We start from the raw sequence: 19,348 nt of genomic DNA on the forward strand, positions 1-19,348 counted from the left end.
ACACATGAGGGGTCTGCTTTTTGCTTCTTTCCTAAGTGAGTTTATACATGCAGTGAAAGGAAGAAACCTCATTTTCCTTTGCAGCATTGGGAGCTAGGAGAGCCCCCAGGCCTGTGAGGTACAGCACGGTGCAGCCTACTTGGAATACATTTCTTGCTGCTTTTGTAGGTGAGAGAGAGGTGGAACAGAGAGAAGCTGCAAAATAATTTGTAGCTTTCAGATCTTGATACATGTAAAGATGGTAGCATTGTACCTTGGGACAGAGATTAGGATTACTTTTCCCTCTTCTCTTACTGTGCTTGTGACCAGATTAAGTTTCAACCTGTAGTAAGTGTCCTGATGAGGCTTAAAGCCACAGATCTTGCTTATATTTCTACTGAGTAATAAATATCCCCAATGTTTTCATTAAAATCTACACTCTATAATCTTCTGAGGACACAAATAAAGATGATGACTCTCGCCCACCTTATCTGTGGCTGGCTCAGTGCTTAGAGCTGTAAGACTGTGGAAGACTGTTCCTGGACCAGCGCTCATACTGAGGGAGGTGTCGTGACTTGCTATGGCTGGCACATGTCTGCAGGCAAACAATATGTGTGTGTACCCACTGCATTTAGTTGATCATGAACCGCCATTGCATATTCAAGGATATATTCTCATCTTCTGGTTCTCTTGTTCCCACCTCCTCTGCCAGAGGAGTTCCTTATGGTCTCAGCCAGATTTTGACCATGTGTAGTGCCCCTGACAGGTGCCAAGGCTGACGTGTCCTGGCAACCTGGTGCAGGTTTCTGACTAGAATATAAATAAAACTGATTTTAATTCAGTGGCACGCAGCAGGAAACCATGCTGAGTTGCTGTTATTTTTTTCCCTAAATTTAACCTTTCATGTGAACGGCTTGCTGAGATTTTGCTATCAGCTCTAATTGACATAACCAGTGTGTAACCCAAGAGAAGGGTCTTATGATGCATGATGCAATGGCTTTAACCCTCCAGCCCATACTTAGGTGAAACTCCTGCTGATGCCAATGAACTTTGTCATCAATAAGATGTTTGTTGTGTTTCTGTTCAAAAAGCAAAGCAAAGATGACATTTACAGCAAAGAAATCCCCACGGAGTTTGAGCCGTAGGAGTAGTCCTTTTAGACTGTGTGATTAAGGACTGAAATTGCTAGATGAATAAAAAGCTAGGTCTCCAAAGGAGAAACAAAAGAACATCATATCTTTTAAATGAATAAAGATGAATGAATACATTGGCTACAGACCAGGATACAGCATTGCTACAATCAACATAATCCTTCCTAAATGAATTGCCATATACTGGAGTGTGTTTACTAAGAAAAGGACCTTAAAAGCAGGATTCTCCATTAGTAGCATAGCAGAAATGATGCCTCAAGGATATAGAGATTTACAAGGAATTCCCTCGGTTGAGTCAGGGCTCACCCTAGCTAAAAATTACTTCCTATCGAGTGTAACCTAGACATAAAATTCAAAAGGGAGGGTAGTGCTGATTAAAAGCAGATCTTCTATAAGCAGACAGTACTTCATGAAATCCCATTTACAGCTCTTTGATCCTTATGAAAGGATTTTAAACAAGCATTCCTCCTGGGAAGGATGTCTTTATTCCTTTGCCATTAAGTTAAAAAATATTCCTTATTTGTAAGTACTTTAGTAGAACCAAGGTAACTGAACTGTATTGTGACACAACCGGTTCTGAGTCTGACCAGCTCTGAAAGTAGACAGCCAAATATCTTTTAAATCTCTCATTTGTTATGGGAAATAACTGCAAGAATGGATGCATGGCAGTACAGAAGAGCTCTGAATATCTCCCTCCATTGTCTGCCAGTGGGAGTTTTGCTTTTGAGGCACTGCTCCCTCCCAAATATTCACATTGAGATTTTGATAGCCAAGGAGCATACAAACATCAGCCTGGGGATTTTGAACTTTACCTCTAAAATGAGGATGTGTCTTTTTAACTCTCAGTGGTCCTTTTAAAGTCTTGGTAACAAAGGATTCTACCTCTCAAATGCTGAAAAAGTAAAGAGGAACGCCTTGGCTGCATGTGTGATAACATAGCTTAATGCCTTCTTATGTCTGTTATGTTTAACTTGATGTCTTTTAAATCACATATTTACAGTCAGAGAACTGGAAATGGAGGTGGGTTTAGAAGTTAACCTGTTCTCTAACTGCTATTTAGCATAAAATCCTTACTCATCTTCAGGGCTGTGAACTAATCTGGATTTTAGAGAATATACTCATTGTTGCTGTGGAGATCTGAGGACAATGGTATATTCTAGTAAGTCCTTAGAATTATGCAAAGGGTGAAATCACTGCTGAGTGTTTTCTCCTCCTGTAGGATTGGAAAATTTGGGCTAGAAGTGTTGCAAAGACCTCTTCAGTTGGCAATGGCTGCAATGCAGCAATTGTAAAAACTCCAATTCTAAACATGAAGCAGTGCTGAGACCAATTTTTGGGTATGTCATGTGAATTTCATTGTAGTTAAATTGTAAAGCAAACTGTAAATACTTAAAAAGGAATTAGTTGCTTGATTTAGAGCTGGAGGTTTAATAGATAGACATTCCATTTGTGAAAGAGAAGCAAAAATATAATAGCATATATCAGAGTTGCAGTCTGGACAGATGCTGCTATTTGGTTAAACTATCACTTCAAAATTTCTTTAAATGTTTTCATAGGTCTAGAATAGATAATGTTAGATTCTTTCTTGCCTTTTTTCCCCTTCAAGCTCCATCTTGTACTGTGTAGGTGTGGTTTTTCTCTGAAAGGTACGTGCAAGTGCAGTACAATGGATATTGATACTGCAGAGAAGTGTGTCTTACTATAGCTTGCGCTGCATTGTACTGTGGCATGATACACCAGGTTTAAATTACATTTGTTTAGTGAATCTTATATCAGACAATGGCAGATTTATTTCTTCTGTTGTTGTGTTTTTCAGTAGCTCTAGAAGTAGATTGAGAATTGCACATTTAAAAAAAAAAAAAGATAAAGATTTTTGTGTATAGTAATTTTAAATTTATGTAGCTTTTAGTGCAATAGGTGAATGAAAAAAGAGGGATAATTTTAAATTTCTTTGCAGTTGATCTTCCTCCAGCATTGTAATCTAGCAATTGGATCATATTTTCAAATTATTTGGAGTTGAGTGATTTACTGACCGAAGGAATTTGACTTCCCTTATAATTGCACAGGTCCGTCTGCAGAATTTAGGACCTCAGTGTGGGGTTCAGGCTCATCATCAGGATCATCTGGCAGGTTGATTCAGACCCTGTTTGTCTCTGCTGGCCCTTTACCATTGAGAATACGTGAAAATATGGATATATTTCATAAAGGGCTGAGCCAAGCTGACATAAAAAATAAAAAATCATCAAAACAGGCAATCTGTACAAATTGTCACCAGTTTACAGATGTTTCATGTTGCTCTTGCTGTAAAAGCAAACAATAGTTGTAACTGAGCAAAAGCCTGGTGTCTGGGCAGACAGCCCCTCCTCCTGCAGCAAATGATGCTGAGGTTGTGGCATCTCCTTCTGCTGCTGTGAATATTGCTGTCATGTCACCAGCTAAGCTTGGTGGCTTTGCTGCCAGATTAAGCAGGAAAAGCTAGCCTGAGATTAGCAAAAAAATCACCGGGAACGCAGCATGCAGGGTTGGGAGGTGGAGAGCTGTGAATGGTAGGAGCGGCTGTATCGTACTCAGCAGCAAGCTGAGCTGTGCGGTGCCGGAGCGCTTGTAAAATGGAGCTGTGGGGATGCACAAGATACGCATCGTTTGCTTGCTGAGCTGATGCTGTCTCATACCCAGCCCCAAAACCCGGAAGCAAACAGCTTGGCGTTGGTGCCACCGCATCGATGCTGCAGTGATGGCTGGAGAGCCACCTCGGCTCCAATCCTCCCCTTAAATGCTGAGCAATTGCATGAATCCACACCTCCCATGTCAATGAGTGCAGGGTTTTTATTGCGTTGAGTCTTGGCACCCGGTGAATTGCTCAGTTTTTATGTTCGTTGTAATTCCTCCTCTCTGTTTTGCTGTGTCCCTGCTGTCTGTCCTATGTAAAGGTTTATACTGCTGTCACCGCCTGGGTTGAGTAATGAGCGTGCTGTTGTTTGTATTGTGAGAGCACCCGAAGGTCACCCCAGTGGCTGAGGGTACATCTGAGAGCTAAGCAAAGAAAATGGCCTGCCTTGAGGGATTTACAGCTGGGAAGGGGAAATATGGGCCAGCGCTGCATGATTAATTCATGAGTTTTGGGTCACTCCTCCCTCCCCCTGCTTTCCCGAGGGCACAGCAGACTGTGGCTGTCCTCCAGCCTGGAGTGTTATTAGGAAGAAGAGGACTTCGGTCACTAGTTTTTCTGGATGTTTGGCACATGGTTAGGAAAACTGTGAGCAGCCTGCCTGACATTAGGTCCCTGATAAAGAGTAAATGGCTGCTGACCACACACACGCAGCCGGGCTTTGTGCTGGGGAACAAAGGCTAACCTAATTCTCAGTCCCTGTGTACCCAGATTTCTGTCCAGGATTTCACTGCAGCAAGTACCGGTGACCTGAAACAGCACAGGAAGCATCCTGGCACTGTGGGCATCTCAGCAGAGTAGGGATGCAACATCCCTTTGTGTTCTGGCCAGGGCCATGCCTGTTCCAAAGCTTAGGCTGCGATAGGCTCTGATTATTCACATGTTGACCAAAGTTTACTTCATAAACAATGACACAAATTGCTTGGAAGTGTGAACCCACACCTCCCTATTAGCCAGTTATGCTTGTGTCATTTTTCTAGCACAGTCATGGAAATGCATCAGCGAGGACAGGTGCATGCAGGCATTTGGTACCAGCGTTCAGGCTGGAGGTGAGCCACTGCTAGTCCCCGCAGGGTGTATGGGGGCACAGCGTGCTGCTGGGGTGTCCGTGTGGCACCCAAACCTGACCTGATTCCTTCGTGCACCGTCTGTGTAAATGCACCCAGCTTTGCTCCTGGCTTGTTGTGATCTGTATGTAACACGTCCTACAGACGCACTTATGGTTTTGAGTGGTTGGGAAAAGTGCCAACGAAACACTTTTCATAAGAATTTGCTGATTCACTGGGATCAAAATGTATGTCAGGGATGTTTCCGCATCGATCAGTCCTGATGAAAGCTGGGCACGGCTCCATGGACACCTGCCTGGTTGCTTGTGTCCATGGTAGCTTGGCAGACTTGGGGAGCTGTGGGGAGCATCAAAATTTGTGGGGGATTTGGCAGCCTCATCTCCATCCCATGGCTTCCTATTCCTGGCTGAGCACAGTCTTAGCCACAGGCCAACTTAGATGCTGCTTCCTTTTGCAACAGTGTTGGGAGGTTTTGTTTTTTGTTTTTTTTTTTTTTTTTTGAGCAGGACGTTGTCAAGAAATTAAACATTGAAAGCCTCTGTAAAGTGCAGATTGCTTTCTTCATCAGAATTTCTTAGACCCTCTGAAATGCTGACTTTATAGCTAAACATTCAGTAATCCTTCATAAACTGTAAGTGAGACCTAATGTAATGGATGACACATAACTGAGTGCTTTCTTGAAACTAGATTTGTATCCTTTTTGGTTTCAGACTCTTCTAATATGTTGTTTTGCCACATACATATACATATATAAAAGCATATAAAATCCTTATGTATACAGTTATTCTTCTGGGATTGCTTTGTTTTATTTTAGTCTGTTTTATTTTCTCAGCCTGCTACATTTGTTTCTATGTATTATGCATCTTCTCCTAAGTGTAAAAAATAAAAAATAAAAAATAATCAGTAGAACATCTTGATGAGCATGCAGATTTTTTAACTCATCAGCAGTGGCAGATGCAATGCTCTAGGAGCATTCCCTGCTGGTGTCAATGTGCTCTTGCCTCTTTGTGGCAGGACAGTATTAATGTGTAGGAAGGCAATTGAATGAGCTTAGAAAGAGCTTACAAGATGGTGGTCTCTGCAGGTCAGTGGGCAGTGCAGTTCATCATCATGGTGAGGAGATGCTACTGCCAGAACATGGCGAAATTTACTACCTTTCAGGCTGCTGATTCACAAATGCTACAATGATAAGTGGCAGTAGAGAGGCTGGGGGGGGGGGGAACCATGGAGCCTGGTCTGTCAAATTGCAGAATGAGGACTTGCACTTGTCTCTGTGCTTCAGTGGGAGGGTGCCAATGTGTAAGGCAGGTCCCAGGGAGGTATTTCAGTGCAGTTTTGGATCTTGATTCCCTACCAAGGTCATTTGGCTGCTTCAGCATAGGGCGAAGAGCCTCAAACCTGTATATGTACTCTTTTGTCTTGCACTGTATTTAAAATGTCTTTAATAATGATGGCTACGTTCTCCCTTCTTGCTTTTCTAGAATGATACAGAGGGGTATATAGGCTTCAAACCTACAAAACATTCAAGTACAAGCTCAATAGTAAATACTCAACATTAAGCCTGTAACTGTGAAGTTGCATCGAAGAAAGGTTGTTATAACAACCCTAATTCTGACTTAGCATTTTTTATCAATAATTTTTTTAGGAGCTCTTGGTTGTTGCCCTGGTTTTGTAGACGAGAAGGCATATCAGCTTGTTCAGTTGTTTTCTAAACTGGGAACTTGAGACACACGTGATTTGTATGTGTGAGTCATCGTGTAATTAAACCGTGAACTGAGTCTGGAGTGAGGAGTAATAAAGCATGGACAAAATGGAGATTGTGGGTTGCTGTTTGGTGAGCCAAGGAATTAATTTATAATAAATGGCCTATTATATATGAATGGGAAAAGAGGGTTCTGACTGCAGCATTCACTGTCACTTGGCAAATGCCAAGTGCCTTTCAAAAGCATCATGCTCTGAAGTTGCAGACTTTCCTTGTCTCTGGGTAGTTGGTGAGGTGGTGGCGTTTCCAGTATGATTTCTTCAGTGGGGGAATTCAAATATTGGTTCTGGGGAATATGCTGTGGTAAAAATTGTTTTCTGTAAAATCTGTGGGTTTTTTTGAGAACAGAGTGTAACTGTTTGAATAGAGAAAAATGAAAACAGATGATGGTAGTGAGCAGTGTCCCAGCAGACTTCATATAGAATCACAGAATCATTTAGGTTGGACTGTTCCCGATGTACCACATGCTATTTTAGGTAAACCTAACTTTGGAGACTACGCTCAGGGACTGATACACAGCGTGGGGAGCCCCAGTGCAGACTGCCCCCAGCCACCTAACTTGTATTAACCCTTTGGTAAGTACTTGCAGCAAGTACTGCAAGTACTTGCCATGAGCCAACAGACAGCGATTCCTTCATCATGCCTTCAGTCTCCATGCAGAAGCAACCAACTAGAAACTGTTTTTTCAGCTGCACCTCTGTAACACAGTACTGGAAGCACAAGCTGTGGGCTGTGCAGCCTCTTCCAATCTCATCTCTACCCATTTCAAACTCTGTCACTCTTCCAGGGGTGCTAAGAATCCCCTTTGAGCTAATCTACAGTGTTGGGCAGTTTGGTCTCTGGGATTCACATTCCTTTTTGGCCTCCTTACTCTAAGGTAATGGTAAAAAGGGGATGAAGCAGGATTTCAAGTGTTTCTATGTTTTTTGCTTTGAGGATAAAACTGTGTGACCATCATGAGGCCTGATGTCCCAAAAATCAGTCATAGGCACTCAGTTAAACCAGGGCTTTTTCTTCCACTGCCTACATACCCCTCTGAATCTATGGCATAGATCTATACCTAGGGTGAATGTTTTGATATTAATGGCTTTGCATATAATATACGCCTATTTGGTATCATCAATCTGTTGTTATGTTTATTATTTTGAACAAACCCACATTTCTTCCTTTTTTTCCCCCCAGAGTGACCGACTACTCATTAAAGGTGGAAGAATTATCAATGATGACCACTCCTTCTATGCAGACTTATACCTGGAAGATGGACTTATAAAGTTGGTTTTTTAAACATTGAACTTTTTTTTGCATGCCTATTGGTGTAGACTAATGTGATTTATTGATGGTGTTGACCAGACGTCTTGCAGATAGCATCTTGGTTACCTCTAGATGTGGGGTCATTGTAGTGGAGTGCTAAATAATGAAATTCTGCCACTTTATCCTTGCTAGGATTTGATAAGTAGAAAATAACCTTTGCTGTAAGTGGAAGATCTTTGCTCTTTGAACAGTTCAGTTCTAGCTTCTTCCAGAACAGTCAGACTGAGGCAAGGACAGGATACCTCAAAGCAAGAAGTAATTGTCAATCCAATGAATATTTTTTGGGTCCATGTATAGCAGGAGGGTTGTTACAGCATTTTTACTCCCAAATCTAATCAGGGCAAATACAGTCATGCAGTACAGTATTGTGCAGCACAGAAATATCAGTGTTATGCAATGCTGAGAGGGACTAACTCCTTCTCAGTCCTGCTGTTGGTTAATGCTGAAGTATAGCATGTTCTGTTTGTACAACAGTGTTATATATTGCTCATATGTCCCTTTTCTTGCTTAGAAAAAGTATTTGATCTTAAATCTTCACACAGTTAGAAAAGAGGATCCTACAGATTTATTATGATATATAATATAGAAACTGGGAAAGTATTCTTGGGTAAATATAAATAGATATTATTGAAAGCCCAGTAAACAGTAACAGAGATATCGTGTAGCTGTAGTGGTCACACCTTGACTTGGGGATGAGGGATAATTTTGCTGAATTATGTGTGTTTATAAGCACTATAATGTACATAGGGATTAAAACCTTTTTCTTGACTGCTAAACATTTTCCTTTTTGATCTAAGAAGTTTGGTCTCCAGAGGCTAAAATTTACTGCACAGAAATATTATTATGGCTATATGGTAAATAATTAATTACTTACTTGTTTCCAGAGCTCCTTTTCTTGAGAAGATATCATCAGATTAAAAATCTGCTTCTTTATATATCTGTGCCTACTTACATTATTCATGATTTTTTTTTAAGAGAAAAAATTTGGAACACTTTTATCCACGGACTGTATGGTTTTCTTTTTAGTATTTCACTCTGCTTTTCCAGATATGGTATAACATGCATTGCAGAAGAAACAAAATGAACCTGTTATTATAAGTAGAGAAAGCACAAAATTTTGAACACATACTTTTTTTTTTTTTAAGAGCAATCAAATTGTACTCTCTGATAGATATTTTAGTTGATTTTTTTCTCTGCTTTTGTTTGTTCAGATGCACATTTTCTGTTAGTACTTGCGATCATCAGAACTGATTCAGCAACTAAGTGCATGAGATGCTGAGTCTGAAACTGCTGTGGCAAAAATCTGTGGCAAATTTTTGGCCTCGATTCCAGAAATGCAGTGGTACTCCTTAGGTAGTTTAGCAATGCCAAGTTTTCAGCTGCCCTGCCATTTAGCAGCCCTTCGTTAAGTACATAGACTCTGAATTCTGTACCTCCACAATGTATCCCAGCTGCTGAAGATAGCTAGGATTAATAATGAATGTATGGACATTACCTTAATTTTTAAAACTCCTGTATCTTTCCCAGAGGAGGCAAATCTGCTGTTCAACATCATGAGTCATGACCAGTGTCCTGAGTTTAGGTGACCTGAGATTTTTGTGTGCAAGATGCAAGAAGTCCTGCTCTGAAACACTCAGCAGCTAATTTGTGAGCACAGCCTGATGTGAGAGGGGCTTGGCTCCTAGCTCTGTTCAGATGATAAAATCTGCAGCCCAAGAAAGTGCTGTATTTTGTGAGATTGGTCTTTTTCAGTTTCTCCAGCTTAAACTGCCCATTGTGTCTAAATGTTTAACATAATTGTTCAGTGTTGCTCAAGATCCTTTGGAGCTGAATCTTGAACCTCAGGCAGCCACATTTCAGTTGATGTCCTAACCCTCCTGCTGCAGATCCTGCTGTTAACACAGAATTCTTTCCACAGAATGGAATGGACACTAAACCACTCAACCCCAAATAGGCAATAGTGTGATGGCTTTGCTGGGATATAAAAGACTGGGGTTCATTTTCCTATTCTGCAGTGGAGACTGATTAGAAAACGGAAGGTTGGGTTTCTCTTGCAGACTAATGAAATAAAGTAGGGTCTTTTTTTGGCCTGTGTACCTGCAAATTGTTCTGCAGAGAGGAATGTACACTTAAGCTTGAATGCATTTGAAGATTATCTATAGTTTGGAGGATGGCAGATGTTTTTTCCAACCTATCAAGGCTCAAACTGGCTCCCTCGCTACAAGGGAGCATTGATACATGTGCATTTTTTCCAGCTGTAATTTAAGCCATGAATTTTTGAGTGAAATTTACACTGAAATAGCAGCTGAGAGACTGTTCTTTGTTATCTAAATAGTAATTTAGATATTTAGTAATTTAAATGACTGTTGTTACATAAATAATATATTTTGCCTACATGTATACTGTCTTTCTTATCCACATGAGGAAATGAGCCTTGGTCTCAGTGTGAAGCAGTAGGTCACAGTCTGATGCTTGTTGTCCTCTGCTCCAGCCCTGCCAAGGGAAGGTTTTGGGTCACTCCTGACGGGGGGCAACTACAAAGTCTGCAGGATGGGTGGCTGGGGACCAGAGCTGAGCAGACAATAAGCCAAGCTAGAGGGAGCCTGAGGTGTCTAAAAGAGATCTGGGCTTGATAACGACTGAAATAACTCCATTGAGTTCTGGGGGAGTTTTCCAGCTTTTTCAAGATAAGCTTATGAAGAGCTGGAAGCCTGATGTGTTTAAATCCATTGTGTTTAAATCAGCCTGTGTACGACAGAATGTGCCAGCTTGCTCAATTGAAAATTGTAGACTGCATCAATCTATCAGTCTGAGTTTTCTAGTTTGCTAAGTTGCTGGTGCATCAGAAAAGCAGCTCAATCATTTATGCAGTGCCTAGAATAGAGTTATCTGTGCTATTGTATTTTTTCAACCACAAGTAACTGAACCTCATTCTTACTAACATACAGTTAGTATTGAGTGAGCAATTCAGGAATCCTGTCACATTATCCTACTCTGTGTTTGAGTCAGTCAGAGTGAAAATCACCTTGGAAGCCAGTGAAGATCAACCTTCTCCTAGCCTTAATCTTGATGCCAGGGCAAGAGATGAGACAGGATCCCAGCAGGTAACAGCACAGCATCATCCACAAAGGCCATTTGGTCCCATGTCACTTCAGGTGACTTCAGCTATTGCCAAATAATCTGTTACTCAATGGTACACTGAAAATAATGAGCAGTGAGTCATCAAAAAACTTCAGTGCATACTTAGCACCTTTTTGCTTTGTTAGGATGTGTGTCCTCTTGAATAGGGAACTGGTAGATACTGATTGTGGAAGAAAAAAAAGAAAAGTGAATTGCTTTTATTGCTTTTATATTTTTGCATAGGTTTGCTTTAATAATGTTATTTTTAGAAGGTGTGGTAGTCCTTGGAGTGCAATTCCAGTTTAAATGTATTTAAACGAGATTGGTAAGATTTTTTTTCCACTTCCAAATTTTGTAGCCACACAAACACTGTACAAGGCTTGAGGATTGTTCTGATTAAAATCTGGGGAATAGATTTCACTAACAAAAATTGGTGCCACACCATTATTATCCATGGGTCTACATAACTTTATACAAGCTCTCAATCTGCTCGTGGGTTGGAGTGCCTTATGCTATGCCTTTGCAATTCAAATTTTGACAGCAGAGAAGCTTCTTGCAAAATGCTTGTGCAATTTGATGTGCAGGGCTGCTTCTGCATATCGATTCTGTGTTTGTCATGGTATCATCAGCACTCCCAGCTGAAAACAGGTTACAGCATGCTCCCAGTGCTGTACGTGTTTATAAATGTTAGATGTCAGACATGGGGTTGCTTCAACGGGCTTCAAGCTGTGATATTATCAACTCTCACAAGCTAAGCACTTTTGAATTTGTTTAGCACTGAGCAATTGAGACCACAGCTCTGGCTGCTGCTGGGGAGTTTGCTCATGGAGTGGCTCTGCTTCCCTCCAGCCAAAACCCACAACACTAGGGAACCAAGCTGCTGGAGGTGACATTTTTGCACAGGGTATATAAAAAAAAAAAAAAAAGACCTCTTGGGGCTATTTATTAACTCTGTTTTTTATTAATTCTGGTTTGGCCAAATTCCAATTTGAATAATTATCCCTTTTTTTTTTTTTTTTGTTCCCTTCTCTCTCACCACTGGCTTTAATTAACAGTTATATTCGTTTTCTGTTCTGACTTGTTGTGATTGGCTGTTAATCAGGTGCTGTGTTTTGTTCCATAGGTGGGAGTTGCATTTTAATAGGAGAGAAACAGATTGAGCAGCTCAGATGTCTGGGGTATTTGTTTAGCTGTGGATAAATGTTATTTTATCCCAGACAAAAGGAAATTAAGACAGGGACTGTGTGTCAGCAATATGAGATAAACAATTCAACTTACACTATGTTATAGTTATCTCTAAGTCCAGATAGATTACAGATAATAGTGCAAAGACATGGCTCCCACACAAAACAGTACATTTTCCTGTTAGGAATCATACAAAATAGACTATAAAAACATAACGTAACTTGAAAAGCTAAAGGTTAATTTACTCACAGCTATGTCCATGAACACTGAAAGTATTTTAAGTATCTAGAATTTGCTTGATATCAACCTGGGGACAGATTAATATTTTTAATAGTGAAAACAATCCTGTTTTGAAGAACTGAAAGGGGAAAGATAGCAGCAGGTAATTAACATTGTTTCCACACAGTTATGCAAAATGTTTCACTAAGCTGTAGTTGTAGGAGGATGAAGAATATGTGACTTGGTAGACTAGAGTTGTTTGACTCTCAAATATGTATTTCTGTATTTTAGCACATTTAGATTCTGTTTTAAGGGTAAATTTGCATTGTTTGATTACAAAGTAATAATGACTCTTTTCTGATGTACCTTTTGCTTCTGCCATATATTTACAATTCCAGCTACTGTCATATTTGATCAGTGTTTTTAATTTTCATTTAAGAACTTAACATAAAATATTGGAGCCCCCAAGAGAAAGTTAACTCCAGATATTTGTAGTTGCTGCAAGACAGGACACTTAAGTCTCATCCTGAATCATATATTAATAATTTAAAAAATCAGTTTTTAATGCTGGTATATTACAGCTTCTTCATTGGCCACTAGAGCAATGCAAAGCAATGAGAGCACATGGCCCAGCTACACAGGTTCAGGAATGCTTTGTTCTGCCACAGCAGTGCACAGCAGCCAGAGCAGGTGTTCAAATTTCTCCTTCCCTTTGGGGTTGTAGTACTTTCTGCCTATTGTATGGCCTCTAGGTTTCTCTCCCCTATGTGCCTCAAATAGCTTCTGTCCTCTTTGCTTCTTTAAGTAAAATAATATTGCTTTTCTTTGCTGCCTAGGCAAATAGGAGAGAATCTGATTGTACCTGGAGGAGTAAAGACCATAGAGGCTAATGGGCGTATGGTTATTCCTGGGGGAATAGATGTCAACACTTACCTACAAAAGCCCTACCAAGGAATGACTACTGTTGATGACTTCTATCAAGGCACAAAAGCAGCACTAGCAGGAGGCACCACCATGATCAGTGAGTATTGGCAATGCTAATCCTTCCCACCCCAAGTTGAAGCCTCTACTGTAGGTGGGGATAGTTACAGGAAGCTCCATAATGGTACCCTGAGATCTTTTCCAGTGAATCTTCATATTTCTGGGCACTATGTTGGGAATTCATTGAGCACTGTGACCTGGGGCTGGTCTGAAAATGAACCTACACTTAGAACGAAACCGCAACATAGGGAATTGTCTCTTGGATTTCCCTCTGAAATACAGAACAAGCATAAGGGATAATGCACATTTTTTAAAAAAACACTGTAGTTAGTACTATAACTATATGATATAGAAAATCTGGCAAAAATCTGTTGTTCCCACCTAGTGACATTTCAGGGGCTTTGGAAATAACAAGATGCTTATTTCTGAACTTGGATTTGGAACCAAGAATTGAGGAAGTCCTCATTGGAAATGTCCTAGAATCCTTGGTGAAAGGAAGAAGTGTTTCCAGTTGTTAAATAACTTTCCTCTGTGTACTATATGGCAGGAAAAGATTTATCTCTCTCTTACCAGGAGCAGTTTGACCCACCCTTCACTAGACTTTGAGAGACAGTTGTTCAGATGACAGATTTTCTTAGCTTCATTGTGCAGAGGAGCTGACCTTCTGGGGTAGAGGCTTGCTCCCTCTGAAATAAGATGAAGCTACTTTTTCTGATTGGTGTTATCAATCACCTATGTTCAGAAGAAAATATCAGCTGAAAGGATGTCAGGCAATAAGCACAAAATACACTGCTGTTCATTAGTTTCATTAGCATCTTTTTGCAGTGTATGTTCTTCAGTTGAAGCTTCCTGTGATACATTAGGTTTGCATACACCATCAGTAAGCCCATCTTTGTTTCCATGCTTTCTTTTGACCTAGCTCTTCAAAAAGATAAGTATATGTGCATAAGTAGTCATGTCCTTATTTTATGTCATTTTTGCTTTCATGCTGTATTTTCTCTGTTCAAACATTTGGCCGTATTTCCAATTCTGACCACTGAGAAAGCATTCAACATCTTCATTGATACATTGTTAAGGCAGAGTGAGCCAATTCAGTGACTATGATGGACTGATTAGTAATGATGCTAACTATGAAAGACATAGAAATGGACACACCAGACAAAAAATACAGCTAAGTCCAGAACGTTAAGTCTCTTAGAAAACTGTAAATGGAAAGATAAATATGCCCTAAATGGTGAGATGTTTGAGTCTTCCACTGTGCATCTATTGCTGCACCAAGCAGCTTGCCAAAAACCCTTGCTTTTAGTGTAGACTATCTACAAAGTATGTGATGCCTGAGACAACAGGATCTGGCTAACATCCCAAAGTTACTGTCTCCACACAAACTGACCCAAAGGCTACTGTTTTGGCCAAGATTCTTGAAGGTTAATTACAGGAACTAAGGAAATCTGAACAGTGTGTAGTCTGGGTAACAGACACTGAATCTCTTTTTCAGTTGACCATGTGCTTCCCGAACCTGGATCGAGTTTACTGACCTCCTTTGAGAAGTGGCACGAGGCAGCTGACACCAAATCTTGTTGTGATTATTCTCTCCATGTGGATATCACTAGCTGGTATGATGGAATTCGAGAAGAGCTGGAAGTACTGGTGCAAGATAAAGGTTAGTGAGTGAAAATAAACAGTATTTTTGTTTTTATTGAAATGTGAAATGTCATACAGAGGTGAAATGAATGTTGTTAAAGAATACATTGTCTAGAAAACAAATGCACAGGTGCTGGATATGCTGCCCAAGATTTTGCCCTACTTTGAACTTTTGTATTCCCTTGCTGCTTTTGCTGCTTTGTAAAATGGACCATGTATGTTATCAGACACTAACATATCGCTTTACACTTGCTTTTACATGTGGAAGTAAGCTTAGACATTGCATAATGAGACTTTATTTTAAGATAAAATTCAGAGAGCAGCATTTAAGGTAACCACCATTCACCTCATTTCATGAATGGAAGGAGTGAGACATTGAGTTCAGATTTTTACTAGACTGGAATCTGTCCATTTAGCTTCATCAAATCAAGCCCAAATATGAAAGGCCAGATCAGTATATGTGTCTGAGAAATTTGCATCACAGGCTGTTGCTAATTTCTCATCAGTTGTCTGAGATACTTTACTTGCTAGAAATTTTTATAAAACATGGCTATATTTTTAAAATAGGTTCAAGTTATTGAAGAAAAGAGAGTCTAAAGTTAGGTACCTAATAATGAAAAAGCGTCCTGATTTTCTCAAGTGTTTGGTCTCCAGTGGCTTTCCTTGAAGTTACTGGAAGATGATTTGTATCAGGACTCACAAAATCTAGGTCACTAATTTAGGAATCTAAATTCAGGATACAGTTCAATTAACAGGTCTACTGTTATGTGAGATACTGTAGGTTACCCTATCCGGACTCCAGCTACCATTTGGGACTACAACAGATAAAACAGTTCATAAATTATCTTCCACATTTGCTACTTCAGTTTGGAAATGTCTTATATGGCAGGGCATCTTGGTAGCACCAGATGCCTATGTGCGGGCAATTGAATCTAGCCTTCAGAAAGTAAGTTTTGGTCTGCTTCCTGCCAAACAGTGTGGATTTTCTGTCCAGAAACATATTTTTTCAAATGCTTCTCACTTGATATTTTCTTTGTAAATGCGTGGCTATTATTTAGGGAAATATTTTCTGAAATGGCATTTAATTACCATGAGTAAATCAGAACAACCTTTTTGTTAGGAAGTCTTAGTATATATATGCATATTTGTTAGGTGTAGTGCTAGTGATGACTTAGGTTTCAAAAATTCTCTTCATGTAGAAATACACCATCAGAGTAGAAAAAATCAGCAAAATTCTATTTTGTTGAGTGAGCAGGTATTCACTGAATTACTGTGGAGGTGAAGTCACGTAGAGGAATTTATTCTGTATCGCAGCTGTACATTTGCTGTATAACCAGTGTTTAGGCAACAAAATTCTTCAATCAGCAAGATTACACACAATTTAGACAAACTGCTACTGGTCTGACGTAGGTCTTTATAATATCAGTGATTTTTACAAGGTCATGACATCTGTTGACACTGATGGTGCTGTTCCCCTGTTATCAGTGTTAACATGGATACACCGCTGTGCATTAGCTGACAATCAGACAAGTGCACCGTGCCTTGTTTCAAAAGTTGGGTGTTATTTTCCAGAGCACGTGGATTACAGGCAGCTCCACACTCTCACATGTGCCTGGGGCTTACATTAAAAGGCCAGTGCAGATAGTTAACAGTTTTTTCCGACTGTGGAAAAGTGAATTTTCAATATACCTCTGACCTGCCTTCACTTTTCAGAGGAAGCAGGAATCGGTTTATCAGTTCCTGAAGTGGGATGTATGATGTGGCCCTTGGTGGTCCCTTTGGTTGCAGCAGCACTAGGAGTTCACCTTTGTTCTCATGGGTGCTGCAATATGGCTCAGTCAGTCAATGAGAATTACTGTCATGTGTGAGGAGGCACAAGGTATGGGAGAATATGAAAGCATGAGCACAATAAAAATATTTCAAATTAACGGTTAATATTTACTGATAATTGGAAACATTTGAGCCAGCTGGTACAAATAGACTTGATGTGAATGGAGTGAAACTGGTTTTCATCATCTAAGAATCTGGATTGAATTTGTTCTCGGCTGATTGTCTGGTGGGTGAGTTAGGCAAGGAGCAGGGCTCAGTTAATCACATTTCAGTGCTGTGTGCACCTAATACGATCTTGGCTCCTATGAGTAACAGGAGCTGCTGATGAGGTGCCCTGTCATGAGGTAAAATTGAATAATTAATCAGTTTTAAATCAATACAAAGATAATTTAAAGAGACAAAGATGGGCCTGGAGCTTTTTTAGAACCAAGTGTGGATTTGTAAAGAATCAGACTCGGAGCAATTCAGCAGCTAATTTGTGATTGTGATTCTCCAGTGTATGTAAAGGAACAACAGCCTGAACTGTGTTGACAGAGGCCTTGAAGATTTCTTTAACTACTGTTCTTTTTCACTGTTAAAAATTTTATTGAAATTTGCTGTTGAGCATTCTTGGTGCAAGAACAAGCATCCACCCATGATGTGGGAAAGATTGTTGTATGCAACAAATGTTAAATGTGAAGTTAAATATGCAGTGAACTAGGTCTTTTGAAAAGCCACGTATTCCCAGTGAGAAGATCAAGGCACCAGACCTAGGCATTGGGCAAAAAATCTAAAGTTGGATATCCGTGTATGTAAATTGGTGTTATTTTACCTTGGTTATCTTGTGAAGGCACTGTCTTTGCAAGATTGGATAGTTTAAGCTATCTTTCCTGTTAGCAGTAAAGGCAGCCTGTGAAGTGCCCTTCCATTTTGTGTATCTGATGTGGTTTTTGGTTTACGTCAGTGACCACTGCACAAGCTGTCAGAAAAGGAGCAGGCTCACGGTCCTACAACAGGGTCCCTTCTGGGATGCTTTCTACTCTCTTGGAGTTCAGGGACAACATTACCTTGAGTGGGAGCAAAACTCATTGCCTTGTTACCAAGGTCATAAAAGGGCCTAAAAGAAATTGGAAGAGTTTGTGATGCTTGGGCAGTGCATGTCTACCAACCATAATACCTAGAGAAAATTGCCTTACCTCCTGCAGGGCTGTGATTAAATGAATTACCTTTGGCTAGATCTCAGTGGATAAGGGAGAGCAATAGGTCACCTAACTCTTTGCTTACAGAGAAACGCATACAAGAGGATTCAGTCACAAGCTGTCACTAAGGCTAGTCTGTGTGGCTTGGACTAGCTTTGATATTGGTCACCCGTGCAGAAAGGTGGCTCCCAGGTGCAGCTGACATCTAAGATACTGTGGGTATTGTGAAGAGATAACAGAGCTTTCCTCAAAGGCTGGTTAGGGAGATGTGCTGAACACTGCTGTGGTCAGTTAGAGGGTAGACAGGGCTGCAGGTGTGAGGTGTAAGCCTTGGTCTCAGGGAAAACATAGTTAAACTTCAAGCTGGGACGTACTGAGTACATTGAAACTATGTAATATGGAACAGGCTGAGGCATTACAGTTAGTAAAGCCCATGTGTGTTTTATGGGATCCTGAGAAACAGAAACAAAGATAGACACCAGCTGAGGGGGCTCCATGGTTCAGGGTGGATTCTCTCGGCTTGGTAGTAAGTGAGGAGGGGTCAGTTCCCCCTTCATATTTATCTTGATCTGCCTGGCCCTAGCAGGAAGACATAATACCAGGGATCATTTCAAGGCTTTATCTTCCATGTGTGACTGTAAGCAACCAAACCCTCTGCTTGAGGATATAGTTGTGCATGTGTAGACCCATGAAGAAGGTATATCTTCATCAGGGAGCCTTATTCATTCAGCACAACCAACGTGAATTATATGCACAGTTCTCTTTCTTATTTCCTTCTGCTACGGGAAGTACAGTTTTCCTGACAGCTCTTTTGAAATGCAGCATACATGGCTTAGCCTGGAATTTACTTTTCTTTGAAGCTAGAAAACTGAGATCAGTCCCTGTACCAAGCTGTGGATGTTGTCAGTAGACCAAAGAGTAAGGAAAGTTTATAACTAGTATAAATTCATAATATACAGAAGATATCAACAGAAGATGTCTGGAATTCCCATTCCCTTAAAATATGAAGCTGTGTAATCCCTCTGCAAATCTTTAAAACAAATGGCAAAACGTAGTGGTGTGAGTACAGTTGATACTTGGCCGCCAACACTCAACACTAGCATTTCTTACTGATTTCTAAAATTTGGTGCTGTCATCCTTCATGGTTCTGTATTGCTGCCAACATAAATCCTTCCATCTTTGGAATGTGGAGGGAAATGTATGGCAAGCTGCCCTTTGTAGCTGATTTCAGGCTTTGATTCTGGGTCTCCTGTCAG

At 40.4% G+C, this 19,348-nt stretch overlaps 1 protein-coding gene across 2 annotated transcripts in view; it reads left to right on the plus strand.

Annotated features, from left to right (window-relative positions):
• Positions 1 to 19,348, plus strand: part of CRMP1 (collapsin response mediator protein 1) — a 48,989-nt gene that overhangs the window by 8,237 nt on the left and 21,404 nt on the right. For both annotated transcript variants that reach the window (XM_068679889.1, XM_068679890.1), the window contains exons 2-4: positions 7,810 to 7,898; positions 13,299 to 13,483; positions 14,939 to 15,103. In XM_068679889.1, the coding sequence (XP_068535990.1) occupies positions 7,810 to 7,898; positions 13,299 to 13,483; positions 14,939 to 15,103 (439 nt within the window). The remainder of the gene's footprint in view (positions 1 to 7,809; positions 7,899 to 13,298; positions 13,484 to 14,938; positions 15,104 to 19,348) is intronic.

This window comes from Anas acuta, chromosome 4 (assembly GCF_963932015.1).
Source record: "Anas acuta chromosome 4, bAnaAcu1.1, whole genome shotgun sequence".
In the NCBI taxonomy this organism is placed as follows: Eukaryota; Metazoa; Chordata; class Aves; order Anseriformes; family Anatidae; genus Anas; species Anas acuta.